The sequence below is a fragment of the Triticum urartu genome, chromosome 7A (genome assembly GCF_056163025.1).
Source record: "Triticum urartu cultivar PI428250 chromosome 7A, HENAU_Tu73, whole genome shotgun sequence".
In the NCBI taxonomy this organism is placed as follows: domain Eukaryota; kingdom Viridiplantae; phylum Streptophyta; class Magnoliopsida; order Poales; family Poaceae; genus Triticum; species Triticum urartu.
The window spans coordinates 747594163-747621116 of record NC_141879.1 but is presented as its reverse complement, the minus strand read 5'-3'; the positions used below and the strand labels follow the sequence as shown (position 1 = coordinate 747621116).

Below are 26954 nucleotides of genomic sequence, written 5' to 3'. Positions count from 1 at the left end.
CCCATCGATGGTCCATCGTCGTCCGCTCCGGCATATTCATCTTGATGATCATGCCCTTCGTCTTAATCTTCCTCATCATCATGTCCGACATCTTCTACATGATGACTATGTACAGCATCACCGTCGTGATCATGTCCTGGAGATTCTTTGTCTTCTCGCCCGCCCTCACCGCGGTGGTTGTCTTACTACCCTTCCTCATTTCTTGCCTGACCCCCATGGACGACTTCATAGTCATCTTCATCACATTGCCACCGACAGCCATCCATGAAACCACGCAAGAACAGGTGGTCCCGCACCTGCCCGGAATCCGGGTCCGCAATAAGGCTCTTCAGCTTGCATCTTTGACACGGACATCTTATCTCCGTCTCGTTCTTTTGAAGCATCTCGGCCTTCACGGAGCTCAAAAACCTATTCGCGATGCCTTCAGTCATCATGCGGACCATGGTCGCCTGCAGGGTAGAGCAAAATGATATTTTAGAACCAAGAAAAAGTTTGGCATGACTTTGCCTAAAAATAGGATAAAAAAGAATGCGTAGTGCCAAATTCTCGCCGAAACGGAAATGAATCAACATTCCAACAAAATATTGGCAACTTTCACATTTCAAATACCGGTACCTGCAAACACAAACATATATGCAACACCACAAACATATGCAGCACCACAAACATACGTAGATCTAGCTAGGCCATAAAAAGTGCATGTGCACGTTGTTGGAGGGAGAAAAAAGTAGATCTACAACATAAAGAAAGCTTTTGTTGGGGAACGTAGCATAAATTCAAAATTTTCCTACGTGTCACCAAGATCTATCTATGGAGAGACCAGCAATGAGAGGAAGGAGAGTGCATCTACATACCCTTGTAGATCGCTAAGCGGAAGCGTTCAAGAGAACGGGGTTGATGGAGTCGTACTCGTCGTGATCCAAATCACCGGAGATCCTAGTGCCGAACGGACGGCACCTCCGCGTTCAACACACGTACAGCCCGACGATGTCTCCCACGCCTTGATCCAGCAAGGAGAGAGGGAGAGGTTGAGGAAGACTCCATCCAGCAGTAGCACAACGCGTGGTGGTGGTGGAGGAGCGTGGCAATCCTGCAAGGCTTCGCCAAGCACCACGGGAGAGGAGAAGTACTTGGGAGAAGGGGAGGGCTGCACCAGAACATTGGTATGGCTGCCCTCCCACCCCCCAAATATATATAGGGGCAACGGAGAGAGGGGGGCGCAGCCTTGGCCCTTCCTCCAAGGAAGGGTGCGGCCAGGGAGGAGTCCCTCCTCCCCAAGGCACCTAGGAGGTGCCTTCCCCTTTTAGGACTCTTCCTTTCCTTATCTCTTGGCGCATGGGCCTCTTGGGGCTGGTGCCCTTGGCCCATATAGGCCAAGGCGCACACCCCTACAGCCCATGTGGCCCCCCGGGGCAGGTGGCCCCACCCGGTGGACCCCCGGGACCCTTCCGGTGGTCCCGGTACAATACCGGTGACCCCGAAACTTGTCCGGTGACCAAAACAGGACTTCCCATATATAAATCTTTACCTCTGGACCATTCCGGAACTCCTCGTGACGTCCGGGATCTCATCCGGGACTCCGAACAACATTTGGTAACCACATACAAACTTCCTTTATAACCCTAGCGTCATCGAACCTTAAGTGTGTAGACCCTACGGGTTCGGGAGACATGCAGACATGACCGAGACGTTCTCCGGTCAATAACCAACAGCGGGATCTGGATACCCATGTTGGCTCCCACATGTTCCACGATGATCTCATCGGATGAATCACGATGTCAAGGACTTAATCAATCCCGTATACAATTCCCTTGTCTATCAGTATGATACTTGCCCGAGATTCGATCGTCGGTATCCCGATACCTTGTTCAATCTCGTTACCGGCAAGTCTCTTTACTCGTTCCATAACACATCATCCCGTGATCAACTCCTTGATCACATTGTGCACATTATGATGACGTCCTACCGAGTGGGCCCAGAGATACCTCTCCGTCACACGGAGTGACAAATCCCAGTCTCGATTCATGCCAACCCAACAGACACTTTCGGAGATAGCTGTAGTGTACCTTTATAGCCACCTAGTTACGTTGTGACGTTTGGCACACCCAAAGCATTCCTACGGTATCCGGGAGTTGCACAATCTCATGGTCTAAGGAAATGATACTTGACATTAGAAAAGCTTTAGCATACGAATTACACGATCTAGTGCTATGCTTAGGATTGGGTCTTGTCCATCACATCATTCTCCTAATGATGTGATCCCGTTATCAACGACATCCAATGTCCATGGTCAGGAAACCGTAACCATCTATTGATCAACGAGCTAGTCAACTAGAGGCTTACTAGGGACATGGTGTTGTCTATGTATCCACACATGTATCTGAGTTTCCTATCAATACAATTCTAGCATGGATAATAAACGATTATCATGAACAAGGAAATATAATAATAATCAATTTATTATTGCCTCTAGGGCATATTTCCAACAGTCTCCCACTTGCACTAGAGTAAATAATCCAGTTCACATCGCCATGTGATTAACACTCACAGGTCACATCGCCATGTGACTAACACCCAAGAGTTTACTAGAGTCAGTAGTCTAGTTCACATCACTATGTGATTAACACTCAATGAGTTCTAGGTTTGATCATGTTGCTTGTGAGAGAGGTTTTAGTAAACGGGTCTGCAACATTCAGATCCGTATGTACTTCGCAAATTTCTATGTCATCTTGTAGATGCAACTACTACGCTACATTTGGAGCCATTCGAAATAACTGTTCTACTTGGAGCTATTCTAAATTGTTGCTCCATTATACGTATCCGGTATCTCTACTCAGAGCTATCCGGATAGGTGTTAAGCTTGCATCGACGTAACCCTTTACGACGAACTCTTTTACCACCTCCATAATCGAGAAAAATTCCTTAGTCCACTAGTTACTAAGGATAACTTTGACCGCTGTCCTGTGATCCATTCTTGGATCACTCTTGTACCCCTTGACTGACTCATGGCAAGGCACACTTCAGGTGCGGTACACAGCATAGTATACTGTAGAGCCTACGTCTTAAGCATAGGGGACGACCTTCGTCCCTTCTCTCTATTTTGCCGTGGTCGAGCTTTAAGTCTTAACTTCATACCTTACAACTCAGGCAAGAACTCCTTCTTTGACTGATCCATCTTGAACACCTTCAAGATCATGTCAAGGTATGTGCTCATTTGAAAGTACTATTAAGCGTTTTGATCTATCCTTATAGATCTTGATGCTCAATGTTAAAGTAGCTTAATCCAGGCTTTCCATTGAAAAACACTTTCCAAATAACCCTATATGCTTTCCAGAAATTCTACGTCATTTCTGATCAACAATATGTCAACAACATATACTCATCAGAAATTCTATAGTGCTCCCACTCACTTCTTTGGAAATACAAGTTTCTCATAAACTTTGTATACACCCAAAATCTTTGATCATCTCATCAAAGCATACATTCCAACTCCGAGATGCTTACTCCAGTCCTCAGAAGGATTGCTGGAGCTTTGCATACTTATTAGCATATTTCAGGATTGACAAAACCTTCCGGTTGTATCACATACAACCTTTCCTCAAAAATAGTCGAGGAAACAATGTTTTGATATCCTATCTGCAAGATTTCATAAATGATGCAGTAATTGCTAATATAATTCCAACAGACTCTTAGCATCGCTACGAGTGAGAAAGTCTCATCGTAGTCAACTCCTTGAACTTGTCGGAAAACATCTTAATGACAAGTCGAGATTTCTTAATGGTGATACTTACCATCATTGTCTGTCTTCCTTTTAAAATCCATCTGTACTCAACAGCCTTACGACCATCAAGCCGTTCTGCCAAAGTCTACACTTTGTTTTTCATACATGGATCCTCTCTCGGATTTTTATGGCCTCGAGCCATTTCTCGGAATCCAGGCCCACCATCGCTTCTCCATAGCTCGTAGGTTCATTGTTGTCTAGCAACATGACATCCAAGACAGGATTACGTACCACTCTGAAGTAGTACGCATCCTTGTCATCCCACGAGGTTTGGTAGTGACTTGATCTGAAGTTTCATGATCACTATCATAAGCTTCCACTTCAATTGGTGTAGGTGCCACAGGAATAACTCCCTGTGCTCTGTCACACACTAGTTGAAGAGCCGGTTCAATAACTTCATCAAGTCTCCTCCATCCTCCCACTCAATTCTTTTGAGAGAAACTTTTCCTCGAGAAAGGACCCGATTCCAGAAACAATCCCTTATTGCTTTCGGATCAGAGACAGGAGGTATACCCAACTGTTTTGGGTGTCCTATGAAGATGTAATTATCCACTTTGGGTTTGAGCTTATCGGCCTGAAACTTTTCCACATAAGCGTCGCAGCCCCAAACTTTTAAGAAATGACAGCTTAGGTTTCTCTAAACCATAGTTCATATGGTGTCATCTCATCGGAATTACGTGGTACCCTATTTAAAGTGAATGTGGTTGTCTCTAATGCCTAACCCATAAACTATCGTGGTAATTCGATAAGAGACATCATGGTATGCATCATATCCAATAGGGTGCAGTTATGATGTTCGGACACACCATCACACTATGGTGTTCCAGGCTGTATTAGTTGTGAAACAATTTCCACAATGTCTTAATTCTGTGCCAAACTCGTAATTCAGATATTCATCTCTATGATCATATCATAGATATTTTATCCTCTTGTCACGACGATCTTTCAACTTCACCCTGAAATTACTTGAACCTTTCAATAATTCAGACTCGTGATTTATCAAGTAAATGTACTCAACATCTACTCAAATCATCTGTGAAGTAAGAACATAACGATATCCACTACACACCTCAGCACTCATTGGACTGCACACATCAAAATGTATTTCTTCCAACAAGTTGCTTTCTAGTTCCATTTTACTGAAACCGAGGATTTCAGTCATCTTGCCCATGTGGTATGATTTGCATGTCTCAAGTGATTCAAGATCAAGTGAGTTCAAACGGTCCATTTGCATGGAGTTTCTTCATGCATATACACCAATAGAAATGGTTCGCATGTCTCAAACTTTTCAAAAACGAGTGAGCCCAAAGATCCATCAACATGGAGCTTCTTCATGCGTTTTATACCGATATGACTTACGTGGCAGTGCCACAAGTAGGTGGTACTATCATTACTATCTTTTGGCATGAACATGTGTATCACTATGATCGAGATTCAATGAACCATTCATTTTAGGTGCAAGACTATTGAAGGTATTATTCAAATAAACAGAGTAACCCATATTTTCCTTAAATGAATAATCGTATTGCGATAGACATAATCCAATCATGTCTATGCTCAACGCAAACACCAATCTCGATGGTAGAGGGAGCGTGCGATGCTTATCAACATTGGAAACACTTCCAACACATATCGTCAGCTCACCTTTAGCTAGTATCCGTTTATTCCGTAGCTTTTATTTCGAGTTACTAACACTTAGCAACCGAACGGTATCTAATACCCTGGTGCTACTAGGAGTACTAGTAAAGTACACATCAACACAATGTATATCCAATATACTTCTATCGACCTTGCCAGCCTTCTCATCTACCAAGTATCTAGGGTAATTCTGCTCCAGTGGCTGTTCCCCTTATTACAGAAGCACTTAGTTTCGGGTTTGGGTTCAACTTTGGGTTTCTTCACTAGAACAGCAACTGATTTGTTATTCCATGAAGTATCCCTTTCTTGCCCTTGCCCTTCTTGAAACTAGTGGTTTCACCAACCATCAACAATTGATGCTCCTTCTTGATTTCTACTTTCGTGGTGTCAAACATCGCGAATATCTCAAGGATCATTATATATGTCCCTGATATATTATAGTTCATCACGAAGCTCTAGCAGCTTGGTGGCAATGACTTTGGAGAAACATCACTGTCTCATCTGGAAGATCAACTCCCACTCGATTCAAATGATTGATGTACTCAGACAATCTGAGCACAAGCTCAACAATTGAGCTTTTCTCCCTTAGTTTGCAGGCTAAGAAAATCGTCGGAGGTCTTATACCTCTTGACGTGGGCACGAGCCTGAAATTCCAATTTCAGCCCTCGAAACATCTCATATGTTTCGCGATGTTTCAAAAACCGTCTTCGGTGCCTCAACTCTAAACCGTTTAACTGAACTATCACGTAGTTATCAAAATGTGTATGTCAGATGTTCGCAACATCCACAGACAACGTTCGAGGTTCAGCACACTGAGCGGTGCATTAAGGAAATAAGCCTTCTATGAAGCAATGAGGACAATCCTCGGTTTACAGACCTAGTCCGCATAATTTCTACTAACAACTTTCAACTAAATTTTCTCTAGGAACATATCTAAACAGTAGAACTGAAGCGCGAGCTACGACATAATTTGCAAAGATCTTTTGACTATGTACAGGATAATTAAGTCCACCTTATGAACTCCCACTCAGATAGACATCCCTCTAGTCATCTAAGTGATTACATGATCAGAGTCAACTAGGCCGTGTCCGATCATCACGTGAGAAGGACTAGTCAACATCGGTGAACATCTTCATGTTGATCGTATCTACCATACGACTCATGCTCGACCTTTCGGTCTTCTGTGTTCCGAGGCCATGTCTGTACACATGCTAGGCTCGTCAAGTCAACCTAAGTGTTTCGCGTGTGTAAATCTGTCTTACACCCATTGTATGTGAACGTTAGAATCTAACACCCGATCATCACGTGGTGCTTCGAAACAACGATCTGTCGCAACGGTGCACAGTTAGGGGGAACACCTTCTTGAAATTTTAGTGAGGGATAATCTTATTTACTACCGTTGTTCTAAGTAAACAAGATGCATAAACATGATAAACATCACATGCAATCAAATAGTGACATGATATGGCCATCATCACTTTGCTCCTCTTGATCTCCATCTTCGGGGCTCCATGATCATCATCGTCACCGGCATAACACCATGATCTCCATCATCGTGTCTCCATGAAGTTGCCTCGCCAACTATTACTTCTACTACTACAGCTAACGGTTAGCAATAAAGTAAAGTAATTACATGACGTTTATGTTGACACGCAGGTCATAAATAAATTAAGACAACTCCTATGGCTCCTGCCGATTGGCATACTCATCGACATGCAAGTCGTGGTTCCTATTACAAGAACATGATCAATCTCATACATCACATATCATTCATCACATTCTTCTTGGCCATATCACATCACATAGCATACCCTGCAAAAACAAGTTAGACGTCCTCTAATTGTTGTTTGCATGTTTTACGTGGCTGCTATGGGTTTCTAGCAAGAACGTTTCTTACCTACGCAAAACCACAACGTGATATGCCAATTGCTATTTACCCTTCATAAGGACCCTGTTCATCGAATCCGATTCGACTAAAGTGGGAGAGACAGGCACCCGCTAGCCAACTTATGCAACTAGTGCATGTCAGTCGGTGGAACCAGTCTCATGTAAGAGTACGTGTAAGGTCGGTCCGGGCCGCTTCATCCCACGATGCCGCCGAATCAAGATTGGACTAGTAACGGTAAGCATATTGAACAAAATCAACGCCCACAACTACTTTGTGTTCTACTCGTGCATAGAAACTACGCAATAGACCTAGCTCTGATACCACTGTTGGGGAACGTAGCATAAATTCAAAATTTTCCTACGTGTCACCACGATCTATCTATGGAGAGACCAGCAACGAGAGGAAGGAGAGTGCATCTACATACCCTTGTAGATCGCTAAGCGGAAGCGTTCAAGAGAACGGGGTTGATGGAGTCGTACTCGTCGTGATCCAAATCACCGGAGATCCTAGTGCCGAACGGACGGCACCTCCGCGTTCAACACACGTACAGCCCGACGATGTCTCCCACGCCTTGATCCAGAAAGGAGAGAGGGAGAGGTTGAGGAAGACTCCATCCGGCAGCAGCACAATGGCGTGGTGGTGGTGGAGGAGCGTGGCAATCCTGCAGGGCTTCGCCAAGCACCACGGGAGAGGAGAAGTACTTGGGAGAAGGGGAGGGCTGCACCAGAACATTGGTATGGCTGCCCTCCCACCCCCCAAATATATATAGGGGCAAGGGAGAGAGGGGGGCGCAGCCTTGCCCCTTCCTCCAAGGAAGGGTGCGGCCAGGGAGGAGTCCCTCCTCCCCAAGGCACCTAGGAGGTGCCTTCCCCTTTTAGGACTCTTCCTTTCCTTATCTCTTGGCGCATGGGCCTCTTGGGGCTGGTGCCCTTGGCCCATATAGGCCAAGGCGCACACCCCTACAGCCCATGTGGCCCCCCGGGGTAGGTGGCCCCACCCGGTGGACCCCCGGGACCCTTCCGGTGGTCCTGGTACAATACCGGTGACCCCGAAACTTGTCCGGTGACCAAAACAGGACTTCCCATATATAAATCTTTACCTCCGGACCATTCCGGAACTCCTCGTGACGTCCGGGATCTCATCCGGGACTCCGAACAACATTCGGTAAACACATACAAACTTCCTTTATAACCCTAGCGTCATCGAACCTTAAGTGTGTAGACCCTACGGGTTCGGGAGACATGCAGACATGACCGAGACGTTCTCCGGTCAATAACCAACAGCGGGATCGGGATACCCATGTTGGCTCCCACATGTTCCACGCTGATCTCATCGGATGAACCACGATGTCATGGACTTAATCAATCCCGTATACAATTCCCTTGTCTATCGGTATGATACTTGCCTGAGATTCGATCGTCGGTATCCCGATACCTTGTTCAATCTCGTTACCGGCAAGTCTCTTCACTCATTCCATAACACATCATCCCGTGATCAACTCCTTGATCACATTGTGCACATTATGATGATGTCCTACCGAGTGGGCCCAGAGATACCTCTCCGTCACACGGAGTGACAAATCCCAGTCTCGATTTGTGCCAACCCAACAGACACTTTTGGAGATACCTGTAGTGTACCTTTATAGCCACCCAGTTACGTTGTGATGTTTGGCACAACCAAAGAATTCCTACGGTATCCGGGAGTTGCACAATCTCATGGTCTAAGGAAATGATACTTGACATTAGAAAAGCTTTAGCATACGAATTACACGATCTAGTGCTATGCTTAGGATTGGGTCTTGTCCATCACATCATTCTCCTAATGATGTGATCCCGTTATCAACGACATCCAATGTCCATGGTCAGGAAACCGTAACCATCTATTGATCAACGAGCTAGTCAACTAGAGGCTTACTAGGGACATGGCGTTGTCTATGTATCCACACATGTATCTGAGTTTCCTATCAATACAATTCTAGCATGGATAATAAACAATTATCATGAACAAGGAAATATAATAATAATCAATTTATTATTGCCTCTAGGGCATATTTCCAACAGCTTTCCCCTTACTTACCTATCAGAAAAAGGTAATTTAACCACTTAATTTGGGTGAATCTTGTTGGGGAATGTAGCAGAAATTCAAAATTTTCTACGCATCACCAAGATCAATCTATGGAGTCATCTAGCAACGAGGGAGGAGTGGATCTACATACCCTTGTAGATCGCGCGCGGAAGCGTTCAAGAGAACGGGGTTGATGGAGTCATACTCGTCGTGATCCAAATCACCGATGATCCTAGCCCCGAACGGACGGCACCTCCGCGTTCAACACACGTACGGAGCAGCGACGTCTCCTCCTTCTAGATCTAGCAAGGGGGAAGGAGAGGTTGATGGAGATCCAGCAGCACGACGGCGTGGTGGTGGAAGTAGCGGGATTCCAACAGGGCTTCGCCAAGCGCTGCGGGAGGAGGGAGATGTGTCATGGGAGGGAGAGGGAGGCGCCAGGGCTTAGGTGCGGCTGCCCTCCCTTTCCCCCACTATATATAGGGCCAAGGGAGAGGGGGGGCGCAGCCTTGGCCCTTCCTCCAAGGAAGGGTGCGGCCAGGGAGGAGTCCCTCCTCCCCAAGGCACCTAGGAGGTGCCTTCCCCTTTTAGGACTCTTCCTTTCCCTTATCTCTTGGCGCATGGGCCTCTTGGGGCTGGTTCCCTTGGCCCATATAGGCCAAGGCGCACACCCCTACAGCCCATGTGGCCCCCCGGGGCAGGTGGACCCCCTTGGTGGACCCCCGGACCCCTTTCGGCACTCCCGGTACAATACCGATAATGCGCGAAACTTTTCTGGCGACCAAAACAAGACTTCCCATATATAAATCTTTACCTCCGGACCATTCCGGAACTCCTCGTGACGTCCGGGATCTCATCCGGGACTCCGAACAACTTTCGGGTTACCGCATACTAATATCTCTATAACCCTAGCGTCACCGAACCTTAAGTGTGTAGACCGTACGGGTTCGGGAGACATGCAGACATGACCGAGATGACTCTCCGGTCAATAACCAACAGCGGGATCTGGATACCCATGTTGGCTCCCACATGTTCCACGATGATCTCATCGGATGAACCACGATGTCAAGGACTTAATCAATCCCGTATACAATTCCCTTTGTCTATCGGTACGACACTTGCCCGAGATTCGATCGTCGGTATCCCGATACCTTGTTCAATCTCGTTACCGGCAAGTCTCTTTACTCGTTCCGTAACACATCATCCCGTGATAAACTCCTTGATCACATTGTGCACATTATGATGATGTCCTATCGAGTGGGCCCAGAGATACCTCTCCGTTTACACGAAGTGACAAATCCCAGTCTCGATTCATGCCAACCCAACAGACACTTTCGGAGATACCTGTAGTGTACCTTTATAGCCACCCAGTTACGTTCTGACGTTTGGCACACCCAAAGCACTCCTACGGTATCCGGGAGTTGCACAATCTCATGGTCTAAGGAAATGATACTTGACATTAGAAAAGCTTTAGCATACGAACTACATGATCTTGTGCTAGGCTTAGGATTGGGTCTTTGTCCATCACATCATTCTCCTAATGATGTGATCCCGTTATCAGTGACATCCAATGTCCATGGTCAGGAAACCGTAACCATCTATTGATCAACGAGCTAGTCAACTAGAGGCTTACTATGGACATGGTGTTGTCTATGTATCCACACATGTATATGAGTTTCCTATCAATACAATTCTAGCATGGATAATAAACGATTATCATGAACAAGGAAATATAATAATAACTAATTTATTATTGCCTCTAGGGCATATTTCCAACAGTCTCCCACTTGCACTAGAGCCAATAATCCAGTTCACATCGCTATGTGACTAACACTCAAGGTCACATCCCCATGTGACTAACAGCCAAAGAGTTTACTAGAGTCAATAATCTAGTTCACATTACCATGTGATTAACACTTGATGAGTTCTGGGTTTGATCATGTTATGCTTGTGAGAGATGTTATAGTCAACGGGTCTGAATCTTTCAGATCCGTATGTACTTCGCAAATTTCTATGTCATCTTGTAGATGCAACTACTACGCTACATTTGGAGCTATTCCAAATAACTGTTCTACTATACGAATCCAGTTTACTACTCAGAATAATCTGGATTAGTGTCAAAGTTTGCATCGGCGTAACCCTTTACGACGAACTCTTTTACCACCTCCATAATCGAGAAAATTCCTTAGTCCACTAGTTACTAAGGATAACTTTGATCGCTGTCTTGTGATCCATTCTTGGATCACTCTTGTACCCCTTGACTGACTCATGGCAAGGCACATTTCAGGTGCGGTACATAGCATGGCATACCGTATAGAGCCTATGACAAAAGCATAGGGGACGACCTTCGTCCTTCCTCTTTCTTCTGCCGTGGTCGAGCTTTAAGTCTTAACTTCATACCTTACAACTCAGGCAAGAACTCCTTCTTTGACTGGTCCATCTTGAACACCTTCAAGATCGTGTCAAGGTATGTGCTCATTTGAAAGTACCATTACGAATTTTGATCTATCCTTATAGATCTTGATGCTCAATGTTCAAGTAGCTTAATCCAGGCTTTCCATTGAAAAATATTTTCCAAATAACCCTATATGCTTTCCAGAAATTCTACGTCATTTCTGATCAACAATATGTCAACATATATTTATCAGAAATTCTATAGTGCTCCCACTCACTTCTTTGGAAATACAAGTTTCTCATAAACTTTGTATACACCCAAAACTTTGATCATCTTATCAAAGCATACATTCCAACTCCGAGATGCTTACTCCAGTCCTTAGAAGGATTGCTGGAGCTTTGCATACTTATTAGCATCTTTCAGGATTGACAAAACCTTCCGGTTGTATCACATACAACCTTTCCTCAAGAAAATCATCGAGGAAACAATGTTTTGACATCCTATCTACAAGATTACATAAATAATGCAGTAATCGCTAATTTAATTCCAACAGACTCTTAGCATCGCTACGAGTGAGAAAGTCTCATCGTAGTCAACTCCTTGAACTTGTCGGGAAACATCTTAATGACAAGTCGAGCTTTCTTAATGGTGATATTTACCATCATTGTCCGTCTTCCTTTTAAAATCCATCTGTACTCAATAGCATTACGACCATCGAGCCGTTCTGCCAAAGTCTACACTTTGTTTTCATACATGGATCCTCTCTCGATTTTATGGCCTCGAGCCATTTATCGGAATCCGGGCCCACCATCGCTTCTCCATAGCTCGTAGGTTCATTGTTGTCTAGCAACATGACTTCCAAGACAGGATTACCTACCACTCTGAAGTAGTACGCATCCTTGTCATCCCACGAGGTTTGGTAGTGACTTGATCTGAAGTTTCATGATCACTATCATAAGCTTCCACTTCAATTGGTGTAGGTGCCACAGGAACAACTCCTGTGCCCTGCCATACACTAGTTGAAGAGACGGTTCAATAACCTCATCAAGTCTCCACCATCCTCCCACTCAATTCTTCTGAGAGAAACTTTTCCTTGAGAAAGGACCCGATTCTAGAAACAATCCCTTATTGCTTTCGGTTCTGAGACAGGAGGTATACCCAACTATTTTGGGTGTCCTATGAAGATGCATTTATCCGCTTTGGGTTCGAGCTTATCAGCCTGAAACTTTTTCACATAAGCGTCGCAGCCCCAAACTTCTAAGAAATGACAGCTTAGGTTTCTCTAAACCATAGTTCATATGGTGTCATCTCATCGGAATTACGTGGTGCCCTATTTAAAGTGAATGTGGTTGTCTTTAATGCCTAACCCATAAACTATCGTGGTAATTCGATAAGAGACATCATGGTATGCATCATATCCAATAGGGTGCAGTTATGATGTTCGGACACACCATCACACTATGGTGTTCCAGGCTGTATTAGTTGTGAAACAATTTCCACAATGTCTTAATTCTGTGCCAAACTCATAATTCAGATATTCATCTCTATGATCATATCATAGATATTTTATCCTCTTGTCACGATGATCTTTCAACTTCACCCTGAAATTACTTGAACCTTTCAATAATTCAGACTCGTGATTCATCAAGTAAATATACTCAACATCTACTCAAATCATCTGTGAAGTAAGAACATAACGATATCCACTACATGCCTCAGCACTCATTGGACTGCACACATCAAATGTATTACTTCCAACAAGTTGCTTTCTAGTTCCATTTTACTGAAAATGAGGCTTTCAGTCATCTTGCCCATGTGGTATGATTTGCATGTCTCAAGTGATTCAAAATAAAGTGAGTCCAAACGGTCCATTTGCATGGAGTTTCTTCATGCATATACACCAATAGACATGGTTCGCATGCCTCAAACTTTTCAAAAACGAGTGAGCCCAAAGATCCATCAACATGGGGCTTCTTCATGCGTTTTATACCGATATGACTTACGTGGCAGTGCCACAAGTAGGTGGTACTATCATTACTATCTTTTAGCATGAACATGTGTATCACTACGATCGAGATTCAACAAACCATTCATTTTAGGTGCAAGACCATTGAAGGTATTATTCAAATAAACAGAGTAACCATTATTCTCTTTAAATAAATAACCGTATTGCGATAGACATAATCCAATCATGTCTATGCTCAACGCAAACACCAATCTCGATGGTAGAGGGAGCGTACGATATTTGATCAACCTTGGAAATACTTCCAACACATATCGTCATCTCACCTTTAGCTAGTCTTCGTTTATTCCATAGCTTTTATTTCGAGTTACTAACACTTAGCAACCGAACCGGTATCTAATACCCTGGTGCTACTAGGAGTACTAGTAAAGTAGACATTAACATAATACATCCAATATACTTCTATCGACCTTGCCAGCCTTCTTATCTACCAAGTATCTAGGGTAATTCTGCTCCAGTGGCTGTTCCCTTTATTACAGAAGCACTTAGTCTCGGGTTTGGGTTCAACCTTGGGTTTCTTCACTAGAGCAGCAGCTGATTTGCCGTTTCATGAAGCATCCCTTTTTGCCCTTACCCTTCTTGAAACTAGTGGTTTCACCAACCATCAACAATTGATGCTCCTTCTTGATCTCTACTTTTGTGGTGTCAAACATCGCGAATATCTCAAGGATCATCATATACGTCCCTGATATATTATAGTTCATCACGAAGCTCAAGCAGCTTGGTGGTAATGACTTCGGAGAACCATCACTATTTCATCTGGAAGATCAACTCCCACTCGATTCAAGCGATTGTTGTACTTAGACAATCTGAGCACAAGTTCAACAATTGAGCTTTTCTCCCTTAGTTTGCAGGCTAAGAAAATCGTCGGAGGTCTTATACCTCTTGACGTGGGCACGAGCATGAAATCCCAATTTCAGCCCTCGAAACATCTCATATGTTTCGCGACGTTTCAAAACGTCTTCGGTGCCTCAACTCTAAGCCGTTTAACTGAACTATCATGTAGTTATCAAAATGTGTATGTCAGATGTTCGCAACATCCATAGACAACGTTCGAGGTTCAGCACACTGAGCGGTGCATTAAGGACATAAGCCTTCTATGAAGCAATGAGGAAAAACCTCAGTTTACGGACCTAGTCCGCATAATTACTACTATCAACTTTCAACTAAATTTTCTCTAGGAACATATCTAAATAGTAGAACTGAAGCGCGAGCTACGACATAATTTGCGAAGACCTTTTGACTATGTTCAGGATAATTAAGTTCATCTTGTGAACTCCCACTCAGATAGACATCCCTCTAGTCATCTAAGTGATTACATGATCCGAGTCAACTAGGCCGTGTCCGATCATCACGTGAGACGGACTAGTCATCATCGGTGAACATCTTCATGTTGATCGTATCTACCATACGACTCATGCTCGACCTTTCGGTCTCTTGTGTTCCGAGGCCATGTCTGTACATGCTAGGCTCGTCAAGTCAACCTAAGTGTTTCGCATGTGTAAATCTGTCTTACACCCGTTGTATGTGAACGTTAGAATCTAACACCCGATCATCACGTGGTGCTTTGAAACAACGAACTGTCGCAATGGTGCACAGTTAGGGGGAACACTTTCTTGAAATTATTATGAGGGATCATCTTATTTACTACCGTCGTTCTAAGTAAACAAGATGCATAAACATGATAAACATCACATGCAATCAAATAGTGACATGATATGGCCATCATCACTTTGATCCTCTTGATCTCCATCTTCGGGGCTCCATGATCATCATCGTCACCGGCATGACACCATGATCTCCATCATCATGATCTCTATCATCGTGTCTTCATGAAGTTGTCTCCTCAACTATTAGTTCTACTACTATAGCTAACGGTTAGCAATAAAGTAAAGTAATTACATGACGTTTATGTTGACACGCAGGTCATAAATAAATTAAGACAACTCCTATGGCTCCTGTCGGTTGTCATACTCATCGACATGCAAGTCGTGATTCCTATTACAAGAACATGATCAATCTCATACATCACATATATCATTCATCACATCCTTTTGGCCATATCACATCACATAGCATACCCTGCAAAAACAAGTTAGATGTCCTCTAATTTTTGTTTGCATGTTTTACGTGGCTGCTATGGGTTTCTAGCAAGAACGTTTCTTACCTACGCAAAAACCAAAAGGTGATATGCCAATTGCTATTTACCCTTCATAAGGACCCTTTTCATCGAATCCTATCCGACTAAAGTGGGGGAGACACACACCCGCTAGCCACCTTATGCAACTAGTGCATGTCAGTCGGTGGAACCAGTCTCACGTAAGAGTACGTGTAAGGTCGGTCTAGGCCGCTTCATCCCACAATGCCACCGAATCAAGATTGGACTAGTAATGGTAAGCATATTGAACAAAATCAACGCTCACAACTACTTTGTGTTCTACTCGTGCATAGAAACTGTGCATAAACCTAGCTCTGATACCACTGTTGGGGAACGTAGCAGAAATTCAAAATTTTCTACGCATCACCAAGATCAATCTATGGAGTCATCTAGCAACGAGGGAGGAGTGGATCTACATACCCTTGTAGATCGCACGCGGAAGCGTTCAAGAGAACGGGGTTGATCGAGTCGTACTCGTCGTGATCCAAATCACCGATGATCCTAGCGCCGAAAGGACGGCACCTCCGCGTTCAACACACGTACGGAGCAGCGACTTCTCCTCCTTCTTGATCCAGCAAGGGGGAAGGAGAGGTTGATGGAGATCCAGCAGCACGACGACGTGGTGGTGGAAGTAGCGGGATTCCAACAGGGCTTCGCCAAGCGCTGCGGGAGGAGGGAGATGTGTCATGGGAGGGAGAGGGACGCGCCAGGGCTTAGGTGCGGCTGCCCTCCCTTTCCCCCACTATATATAGGGCCAAGGGAGAGGGGGGGCGCAGCCTTGGCCCTTCCTCCAAGGAAGGGTGCGGCCAGGGAGGAGTCCCTCCTCCCCAAGGCACCTGGGAGGTGCCTTCCCCTTTTAGGACTCTTCCTTTCCCTTATCTCTTGGCGCATGGGCCTCTTGGGGCTGGTGCCCTTGGCCCATATAGGCCAAGGCGCACACCCCTACAGCCCATGTGGCCCCCCGGGGCAGGTGGACCCCCTTGGTGGACCCCCGGACCCCTTTCGGCACTCCCGGTACAATACCGATAATGCGCGAAACTTTTCCGACGACCAAAACAAGACTTCCCATATATAAATCTTTACCTCCGGACCATTCCGGAACTCCTCGTGACCTCCAGGATCTCATCCGGGACTCCGAACAACTTTCGGGTTACCGCATACTAATATCTCTATAACCCTAGCGTCACCGAACCTTAAGTGTGTAGACCCTACGGGTTCGGGAGACATGCAGACATGACCGAGATGACTCTCCGGTCAATAACCAACAGCGGGATCTGGATACCCATGTTGGCTCCCACATGTTCCACGATGATCTCATCGGATGAACCACGATGTCAAGGACTTAATCAATCTCGTATATAATTCCCTTTGTCTATCGGTACGACACTTGCCCGAGATTCGATCGTCGGTATCCCGATACCTTGTTCAATCTCGTTACCGGCAAATCTCTTTACTCGTTCCGTAACACATCATCCCGTGATAAACTCCTTGATCACATTGTGCACATTATGATGATGTCGTACCGGGTGGGCCCAGAGATACCTCTCCGTTTATACGAAGTGACAAATCCCAGTCTCGATTTGTGCCAACCCAACAGACACTTTCGGAGATACCTGTAGTGTACCTTTATAGCCACCCAGTTACGTTGTGACGTTTGGCACACCCAAAGCACTCCTATGGTATCCGTGAGTTGCATAATCTCATGGTCTAAGGAAATGATACTTGACATTAGAAAAGCTTTAGCATACGAACTACATGATCTTGTGCTAGGCTTAGGATTGGGTCTTTGTCCATCGCATCATTCTCCTAATGATGTGATCCCGTTATCAATGACATCCAATGTCCATGGTCAGGAAACCGTAACGATCTATTGATCAACGAGCTAGTCAACTAGACGCTTACTAGGGACATGGTGTTGTCTATGTATCCACACATGTATCTGAGTTTCCTATCAATACAATTCTAGCATGGATAATAAACGATTATCATGAACAAGGAAATATATTAATAACTAATTTATTATTGCCTCTAGGGCATATTTCCAACAAATCTATGGTGCAAATGAGGTGAGGAGGAGGAGGCAGCCAAGACAAGCTTGGAGGAGGAGGTGGAGAGAATGAAGTGGGGAAAGTGAGTGTGTTAGGTGGCTGTCCAAAATATCTAGCCGGTCTTAGGTTACTAATGGCGCACCACCTAAACATGCGCCATTAGTAACCCTGATTACTAATGGCGCACCAGTTGGGGGTGCACCATTACTAGTTTTGCCAAAAAAATATAATTGTCAGTAGGGGCGCACCGTGGTTGTGGTGCGCCATTACTAGTTTGAACTAGTAATGGCGCAGTTCGCCATTACTACTTTTGAAAGAAAGTAAAAAAAATTGAGAGTAGTGAGTAATGGCGCACTGTGCCCTGGTGCGCCATTAATAGTTTTGGAAAAATAAAAATAAATTTTTTTGCTAGTAATGGCGCACCGTGTGTCTGCTGCGTCATTAGTAATGAGGACACTAGTGGGGCACCTGTATCTGATGCGCCACTGCTATATAGCAGTGGCGCACCATGTGGTGCGCCATTAATGTCCATATCAGCTATATCCCTTTTCCTAGTAGTGTAGTCTGTTTGCTGATGTCATAAAACAAGACCCGATGCCGATCCTCGAGAAACTTCCCCGCCTGGTGGTGTTGGAGTTGGGTGGGTACAACGGCCAGACCATGTGCTACTCTTCCCAAGGATTTCCTCGTCTGCAAGAGTTAGGACTTTCTAGGTTTTCCACCGAGCTATGGAGGATGGAGGAAGGGGCAATGCCAAAACTCTCCGACCTGACACTTTGGCGGTGGGAGAAGATGAGCAAGCTCCCCGTGGGGTTGCTGCACCTTCCATCCCTCGGTCACCTGAAGCTGAGCAATATGCTCCAGATTTCTGAAGATGACAGCACACGGCGGAAAGGATGCGAGGTACATACGTACGCAGCTTAAGCTTAATTAATTTGCCCTTCGGTTTTCCCCTTCCATGTTCGTTGCTATCTATATCTATGCATGTCTATTTGTCCACACGATAATTAGTTCCAAATATTCGTTCCTTCATTCACTGCTTCCAAATTAATCTTTGTATGCATTATTCGTTCCTTCATTCAATCCTTGTAGCATGTTCACTAACGATCCCAATTAATCTTTATATGCTGCTGCACCGTAGCAAATCAATACTACTAGTGAGTAGTATTTGTTTTGTTCGGATGAGTTAATGTTCGTCAGTTTCAGGATCAACTTCACTGCTTCCGTACGCTCAACTAAGTTTTTTGCCATCCCAGCAAAAAGAAAACTAAGATGTTTTTTTTATGACTGCTTCTTTTTATAATTTGCGCAGGTGGAGAAATAGAGAAATCTGGTGCCCTGGATTCTCCCCTCGAATCCATCTCTCACTCCTCGGAATCCTCACATCTCTTCTTTCGTGTTCAATAGTGTAATGCAGGGGCGGAGCCAGGATTTGAGCATAGGGGGGGCGGAGGCAGATTCGACAATGAGAAAAAAACAGAACATAGTAAATCTATCGAGTGATTTTGATTGATATCTGAATATGCTTCTCGTTGTTTGCTCGAACCAATCCCCCAAAAAATGAATGTACTGGTTCTTCTCATCAGGACTATGCACAAACCCAAGCAAAATCAATGAATTTTTTTAATCCGAATGACAGAATCAGTGTATTATATCTAATTTTTAGTATCAATTTGTGAGGATAAAACAGGAGATTGCTGCATCTAACTAATTCCATCTAAATCAAGAAATCGGTGTAATCTTAATCCTAATGCGGATCGGTATTGTCGGATCGAACAAACTAATGAAGAGCGACTCACCACAAATTTTCTTACGCATCGTCGTGGACAGCTTCCACCATCGGTGGTGATCGCCTGTGACCTGCAATGTGCGGCGCCGCCTACCTTTTGCCAACCGGCGAACTGCCCTAGGCGGCTGCGAGTCGTGCGTGGTGCGTCCTCGGCGACTAGACGGCTGTTTGTTTTCAATAGTGGGCTGGCCAACTAGTACGATGGTAAGTTGAATTATTGCGCTTCAAAAAATCAACTCCTTTGCTTCTTTACGTCGCTGAGCTCGCTACAGGCCTTGAACGCCCAGAATAGGGCGGGCCGAATTATGCCTAAACAGCAAAATCTAATCAATTTAAGCCTAATTATTAATGTACGATGCAAACCATGGGGTGGGGTGGGGTGGGGGCTGGCCCCTGCTCGTCTCCCCCTTAGCTCCGCCCCTGGTGTAATAGGAATGATAGTTCAAGATCTTTACGGGGATGGACGAGATAGAAGAATATTGCTCTAGGATGGATCCATGAACACTTCATATCCTTCCAACCGCATGTATTATGTGGAATATGTACCAATAAAAATGCTTCTTGGCCGAGGCGATGCTATGAGTAATGAGTTGCATGTACGTGTTCCTTTTTCTGATTTGTAACCTGGCTTGGCAATCCTGTATTGCTTGTATTAGTACTTAATATTCTTTTTCCCTCTTTTTGTGATCAATGAACAAGGACTTTTCTCGATTGACATCCGTATAGCCAACTGTTAATTTAGATGAGCTCGCAGCGGCAGGTCGCCCCGTCTCGGATCCAAAGATGGTGGATTATGTTCTTACCGGCCTCGACACAGAGTATGATCCTATTGTGGCAGCCATCAGTGCAGTTAAAAACCAGATCATAGATGATGATTTGTTCACTCAGATCGCAGCGTTTGACCAGCAGGTGGAGATGCTCGGCGATGGTCCTAATGCGGGATTCAAATCCTCTGCAAACCTGGTCTGCAGGGGGCGCGGGCGCATCAACAGCAGGGTCCGCGGCCGAAGAAGGCGCCCCTCACCGACTTCATCTGGTGGCAACGGCGACGACGGAGGTGGCCGCAGTAGCCCACAGCAACAACGTCAGCAGCAACCTCGTGATTATCCAGAATGTCAAATCTGTTACAAGCATCATCCAGGAGGTGCTCGTGATTGTTGGCATCGGTACGATGAAGATGAACACGAGGAGAAGAGTGCCAACATGGTCACCGACTCCTATGGCGTCGACACGAACTGGTATGCAGATACCAGTGCTACACATCACATCACCGGCGAACTGGACAAGCTGACGTTTAAGGACAAGTACCATGGACATGATCAAGTGCACACAACAAGCGGCTCTGGTATGAAAGTTACTCACATTGGTCATTCAATTGTTAAAAACCCTAAAAAACCTTGCACCTAAACAAAGTTCATGTACCTCAAGCTTCACGTGTCATGACTCGTATACAGAAAGGTATAAGAAACCCAAAAGTCTGAAGTGATGGTACTATACCGTATGGAATGTTGTGTGTTGCAGGAGACCAACAAGGTTAGAAGATGCACTTGGAGATTCGAGATGGAAAAAGGCAATGGACGAAGAGTACTCTGCGCTCATGAGAAACAAGACTTGGTATCTTGTACCTGAGAAGAGAGGTAAAAATATTATTGATTGTAAATGGGTGTACAGAATTAAAAAAGATGGCGGACGACTCTATTGTCAGGTATAAAGCACGTCTAGTTGCAAAAGGATTTAAACAACGTTATGGTCTGGTTTATGAGGACACTTTTAGTCCTGTTGTTAAAGCTACAACTATTAGGCTTGTGCTAGCTATTGCTGTTTTCAGGGGATGGAGCTTGAGGTAGCTAGATGTCAGAACGCGTTTTTGCATTGTGTTCTGGAAGAGGAGGATTACATGAGACAACCACCTGGATTTGCATATAAGAAAACACCTCATTATGTGTGCAAAGCTTGATAAGGCTCTTTATGGCCTAAAACAAGCACCACAAGCATGGTATTCAAGGTTGAGATCTCAGTTGAGGTGCCTTGGATTTGTTGCATCTAAAGCTGACACATCACTCTTCATTTATAACAAGGCAAACATAGTCATATTTGTTTTGATATACTTTGATGACATTATGGTTGCAAGTTCTTCACAAAGTGCTACTAATGCTCTCTTGCATGATTTGAGTTCAGAGTTTGCCTTGAAAGATCTTGGTGATCTACACTTCTTCCTAGGCATTGAAGTTAAGAAGAATTCAGATGGCATAACGTTGAACCAGGAGAAGTATGCTACTGAGCTTCTAGCCCGTATGAGAATAAAGGACTATAAGCCTTCACCTACACTATTGTCCTCTTCAGAAAAACTTTGAGCTTTTGAAGGAGAGCCACTTAAGGAAGAAGAGAGCACAAGATATAGAAGTGATGTGGGAGCTTTACAGTACTTGACGCTGACAAGACCAGACATATCATTTGCTGTTAACAAGGTTTTTCAGTATCTACATGCAACTACTACTGCACATTGGACAACTGTTAAAAGAATTATACGGTATATAAAACACACTGTAAGTCTAGGACTTCAGTTTAGACGTTCTAGCTCTACTCTAGTTACTGCCTTTTCTGATGCAGACTGGGCAGGATGCAGTGATGACAGGACGTCAACTAGAGGATTTGCAATATTCTTTGGTTTTAACCTTATTTCTTGGAGTGCCAGAAAACAGGCTACGGTGTCAAGATCAAGTATTGAGGCTGAATACAAGTCATTGGCAAATGCAACTGCTGAGATTATTTGGGTGGAATCACTACAAAATGAGATGGGTGTTAAGCACCGCCAAAGATCATGTTTATGGTGTGATAATTTGGGAGCCACCTATCTCTCTTCCAATCCTGTTTTTCATGGCAGAACTAAACACATTGAAATTGACTTCCATTTTATGCAAGAAAGAGTTGTAAAGAAGAAGCTAGACATCAGGTTCATACCATCCAAGGATCAGGTGGCACATGGTTTCATCAAAGATTTATCAATCAGACCATTTGAAGAATTCAAGAAGAATTTTAATGTAGGATAATTGAGGTTAAGAGAGAGTGTTAGAATTAGAGATAAATATCAATTGTAGTCTCAACAAACTCCTTGTTCTTTATCTCTCCCGTAGCTATCCTCTATCCTAGCGATCTCATGTAACGGCTGAATCCTATCGATCGGTCCAATGTTGTACACCACGGCAAAGGTTGTTTCTGCCGCACATCAACATAAACCAACGTGGCTCCTCATCGAGGAGTAGAAACGCTTCCCATCTAACAACGTACTGGTACACCGTCTGGATAACCGGCAGGGACACAACGGACGCCTTGGCCGGGTCAGCGGTGGTGCCGAAAGTGCTGTGGAGGCATCCAGTTTGCTGGCGGGAAGCGACATGACATCGCCAGTGACCTTGTTGGGCAGCTCGATGGAGGAGACCGCACACGCCCTGAGATCCACACACGGATCTGACGGCTAAAAAATTGACCGGACGTGAACTGAGAAACAGTTGTCCCAAATTTAAGAAAAATGAAGTATTATCTGATTGTTGGCTTGATCATGCTTTGGTTGGCTATATGCCAACCGGGCAATACAATCAGCTGCCTTGAGCACAGGAGCCGTGATTTTTTGTTTATTTTACCTAGTCGAAGTATTTTACCAGGTAGAAGTGAATCCAAGCCACAATGACTCTGTATTTGGCTGTATGTCGCTCTTCTTTTTCGCTTGCCTGCTGGCCAGGCCAAACTCAAACACAAGTGACAACCTCTTTCAGAATAGTGCAGTAGGGCCGACACGGCACTAGCTGCAGAGGGTCCTAGCCAGGTAGAGGAACCTTTGCTTTTTCCAGAGAGATTAACTGAACCATGCCATAAATTTCTGCATTTTGAGACAGGTTCTGCGAATTATTAGGTTGCCCTTTTCTAGCAGGTATTTCCTTGCTAATTTTGAACCACCCAACCCGTATCTACACTCTTATCAGATGCACGCGACAGCCAGTTACTCTGCGATCACCAACCATGTCTTGCTGTTAGATGACTAGTCTGCATATCCTGTCTCCGTCGAAGAGCTAGTTGTTGAACAGACACTAGTGCTGGTTGAGAGCAACATCGGAACGACTTGTCCAACTTTGAAGATTCATTCCTGATTACATACTGGTACCTCAAAAGATCTAGACTTCTGGATCAGCTCGTCACTCACAGCCACAGGCACACTCAAGGGAAATCGAAGCTTCATTTGTACCTGAACTACGCAAGGGAACTCTTTCTACTGCCAGAGAGAAAGAAACGAGAGCACGGCCAAGCCGGCGGCGACACAGCTGGTGGACGAAGAAAGGCAACCACAAGATCTGTGAGTATCTACTCTCCTCGGTTCTCCTCATCGAATTCAGCTCTCACTCACTCCCGTCAGGTCCATCGGCCTCTAAACTGGCTCCCATCCTTCGACGGGCCAGATGATCTCAGCGGCGCACTAACTCAAGTGCGGTGAGTCTCTTCGCTTTTCCGTCCTCCCTTTAATTCCCTTCTCTGTAAGCGCACAGTACTCGATCACTTGTTGTTCTCACTTTAATTCGCCATGGCTAGTTGTAGTGAAAGCTAAAGGGTGGTTCTGCAAGAAGCACTGTGTTACACAAGCCATTCATTCTTGTGGATCCTGATCAAGCAACGCAGCAGAGCCTAGAAGCAATATGGCTGAGTCAGCTGTCAGAACCGTGCTTGGGAGCGTGGGCAACCTTGCAGTCCAGGAGACCACATTCTTGTGTGCAGTCAACCTTGAAGTGGGGTTGTTGAAAGATGAGCTGATGAGGTTGAAGGCCTACCTCAAAGATGTTGATAGCAAGTGGAGATCAGGAAATGCAAGAGTTGCAGTCTTGGTGAGCCAGATTAGGACTGCGGCTTATGAAGCTCAGAATGTCATTGAATCTGCAGATTACACGGAGAAGAGAAACAGGCTCAAGAAGGGATTCATGGGTACTATTTCAAGGTATGCTCACCTACCGAGTGACTTGGCCATCCTTCGTAAAATCGGTGTTGAAATTCAACATGTAAGAAGGAAGCTCAATGAGATTTTTGCAAGGGCACAAAATCTGAAAATTGAATTGGATAATAATGTTCTTGTTGAGGATGAGTCTCCACAAGATGATGGTCCTATACATCAAAAATCTGAAGATGATGTTGTCATGGTTGGTTTTGAGGACGAGCACAAAGAAATAGCAAATAAATTAGTTTGTGGAGAACAAATTCTTAGTGTTGTGTCCACGGTTGCCATGGGCGGGGCAGGAAAGACAACACTTGCTAGAAAGGTCTACACTTCATCTAGAGTTAAGGAGCACTTTGACACACTTGCTTGGGTGACTGTATCTCAAAAGTTCAAGGGTGTTGATTTTCTAAAAGATATTATGAAACAAATCACAGGGCACAAGGACGACTCAATTGACAAAATGAAGGAGTATGAGGTGGGAAAGAAGATCAATCAATTTCTGTCACAAAAAAGGTATCTAGTAGTTCTTGATGACGTTTGGGAAACAGATACATGGGAGCAATTAAACGGAACGATTAAAGTATTTCCAGATGAAACTAATGGTAGTAGAGTGCTGTTAACCACACGAAAGGAAGATGTCGCAAATCATGTTCAGATGCCAACCCATGTTCATCATTTGAAGAAGTTAGATGAAGAGAAAAGTTGGGAACTTTTTAGCAGCAAAGCTTTACCACCATACAAAAGGTCTACCATACGTGATGTGGACGAGTTTGAAAAGCTTGGGAGAAAGCTTGCAAAGAAATGTGATGGATTGCCACTTGCACCACTAGTAGATAAACCACCATTAGCCCCGGTTGGTAAGGGCCTTTTGTCCCTGTTCCTGAACCGGGACTAAAGGGTCGTTACTAATGCCCTAGCCCTTTAGTCCCGGTTCAGTTCAGAACCAGGACAGATGGGCCTCCACGTGGCCGGTGCGCCGAGCCCAGGCAGGAGGGCCTTTGGTCCCGGTTGGTGGCACCAACCGGGACCAATAGGCATCCACGCGTCAGCATTTCAGGGTCTGTGGTTTTTGTTTTTGTTTTTGAAGGGGGGGGGGGGTTTGGGGGTTTTGGGGGTTAATTTAGGTTTTTCATATATTGTGTTATAGCTATAGCTAATTAATAGAGAGAAGTGTCCTCTCTTACGTATAGAGAAGACTAGACACGCTAGCTAGCTAGTAAGCAAATTAATGAAGGAAACAAAAGATCGTCATGAACATATATGCATATAGAGAGAAGTGATATCGACCACCTCTCCTTCTCCGAGAGATTGGTCGAACAACAAGTTCTCGTATATCTATCCGACACTACCGGCTACATATATACAATAATTATCTCTTACATATACGAAGTCAAGCTCCACATGGTATTCTCCGTCTTCAGCGATCACGTGGTCAAGGAAGAATGCCGCCAATTCCTCTTGAATTGCTCGCATATGATCTGGTGGTAGGAGTTCATCACGCATCCGAAAGATCTAATCTGAAGAAGGAGGTCAATATATATATATATATATTTATATATATATATATGAATAAATGAAACTCAACACAAATGATGGTAATAAAATAAAATTGTGAATATTATTGCTTACGCACTTCATATTGTTCTTCAGTGTACCCCCGTTCACAGGTCGTGTAGCGGATGGACTCGCAAACGTAGTATCCACATAAATTATTCCCTTGATCCTGCCACAACCACTTTACAAGAAATAGAGGTCAATCAAACTGATAAGAAAGCATGCCAAATGGTATTGATGAAACTAGCGCTTGAATCACTAGGAGACGCGCGGAACATGCTACTATAGTACTTACTTTCGGGTATCTAAATTGCAGCTTCTTCGGCAGTCCCAGAGCTTTTTTGGTGAATTTTCTCCAAACCCTGCCAGACAAAGAAAACAATTGCTTGATATCAGGAAATGAACAAAGTTGCTGATATGGTGGATAATGATCGATTTAACTTACTTCTCGAGGATTTAAGTCATGTTCGCATACTCGTGGGGATCTTTTCGTCTCGAGTCTAAGACGGTTACTAGTCCCTGCTCAAGCTTAATCTCTAGGAGAATATACTGGAAACTGCGCACGCATGCATAACTCATCAATTACATTACTATAACCTAGATTAATTAAAGAGACTTGCCGGTAACAAGATTGAACT

At 44.5% G+C, this 26954-nt stretch overlaps 2 protein-coding genes across 2 annotated transcripts in view; both read left to right on the top strand.

Moving 5' to 3' along the window:
- Nucleotides 1-19319, top strand: part of LOC125519604 (putative disease resistance protein At1g50180) — a 31855-nt gene extending 12536 nt beyond the window's left edge. The window contains exons 5-6 of the mRNA XM_087534294.1: nucleotides 18559-18898; nucleotides 19308-19319. Of these exons, the coding sequence (XP_087390420.1) occupies nucleotides 18559-18898; nucleotides 19308-19319 (352 nt within the window). The remainder of the gene's footprint in view (nucleotides 1-18558; nucleotides 18899-19307) is intronic.
- Nucleotides 19320-23945: 4626 nt separating this feature from the next.
- On the top strand, nucleotides 23946-25843 carry LOC125518880 (putative disease resistance protein At1g50180). Its single transcript, XM_048683757.2, has 2 exons — nucleotides 23946-24266; nucleotides 24366-25843. The coding sequence occupies exon 2, from the start codon at nucleotides 24470-24472 to the stop codon at nucleotides 25655-25657; it is 1188 nt and encodes a 395-aa protein (XP_048539714.1). The 5' UTR covers nucleotides 23946-24266; nucleotides 24366-24469; the 3' UTR covers nucleotides 25658-25843.
- Nucleotides 25844-26954: the final 1111 nt, after the last annotated feature.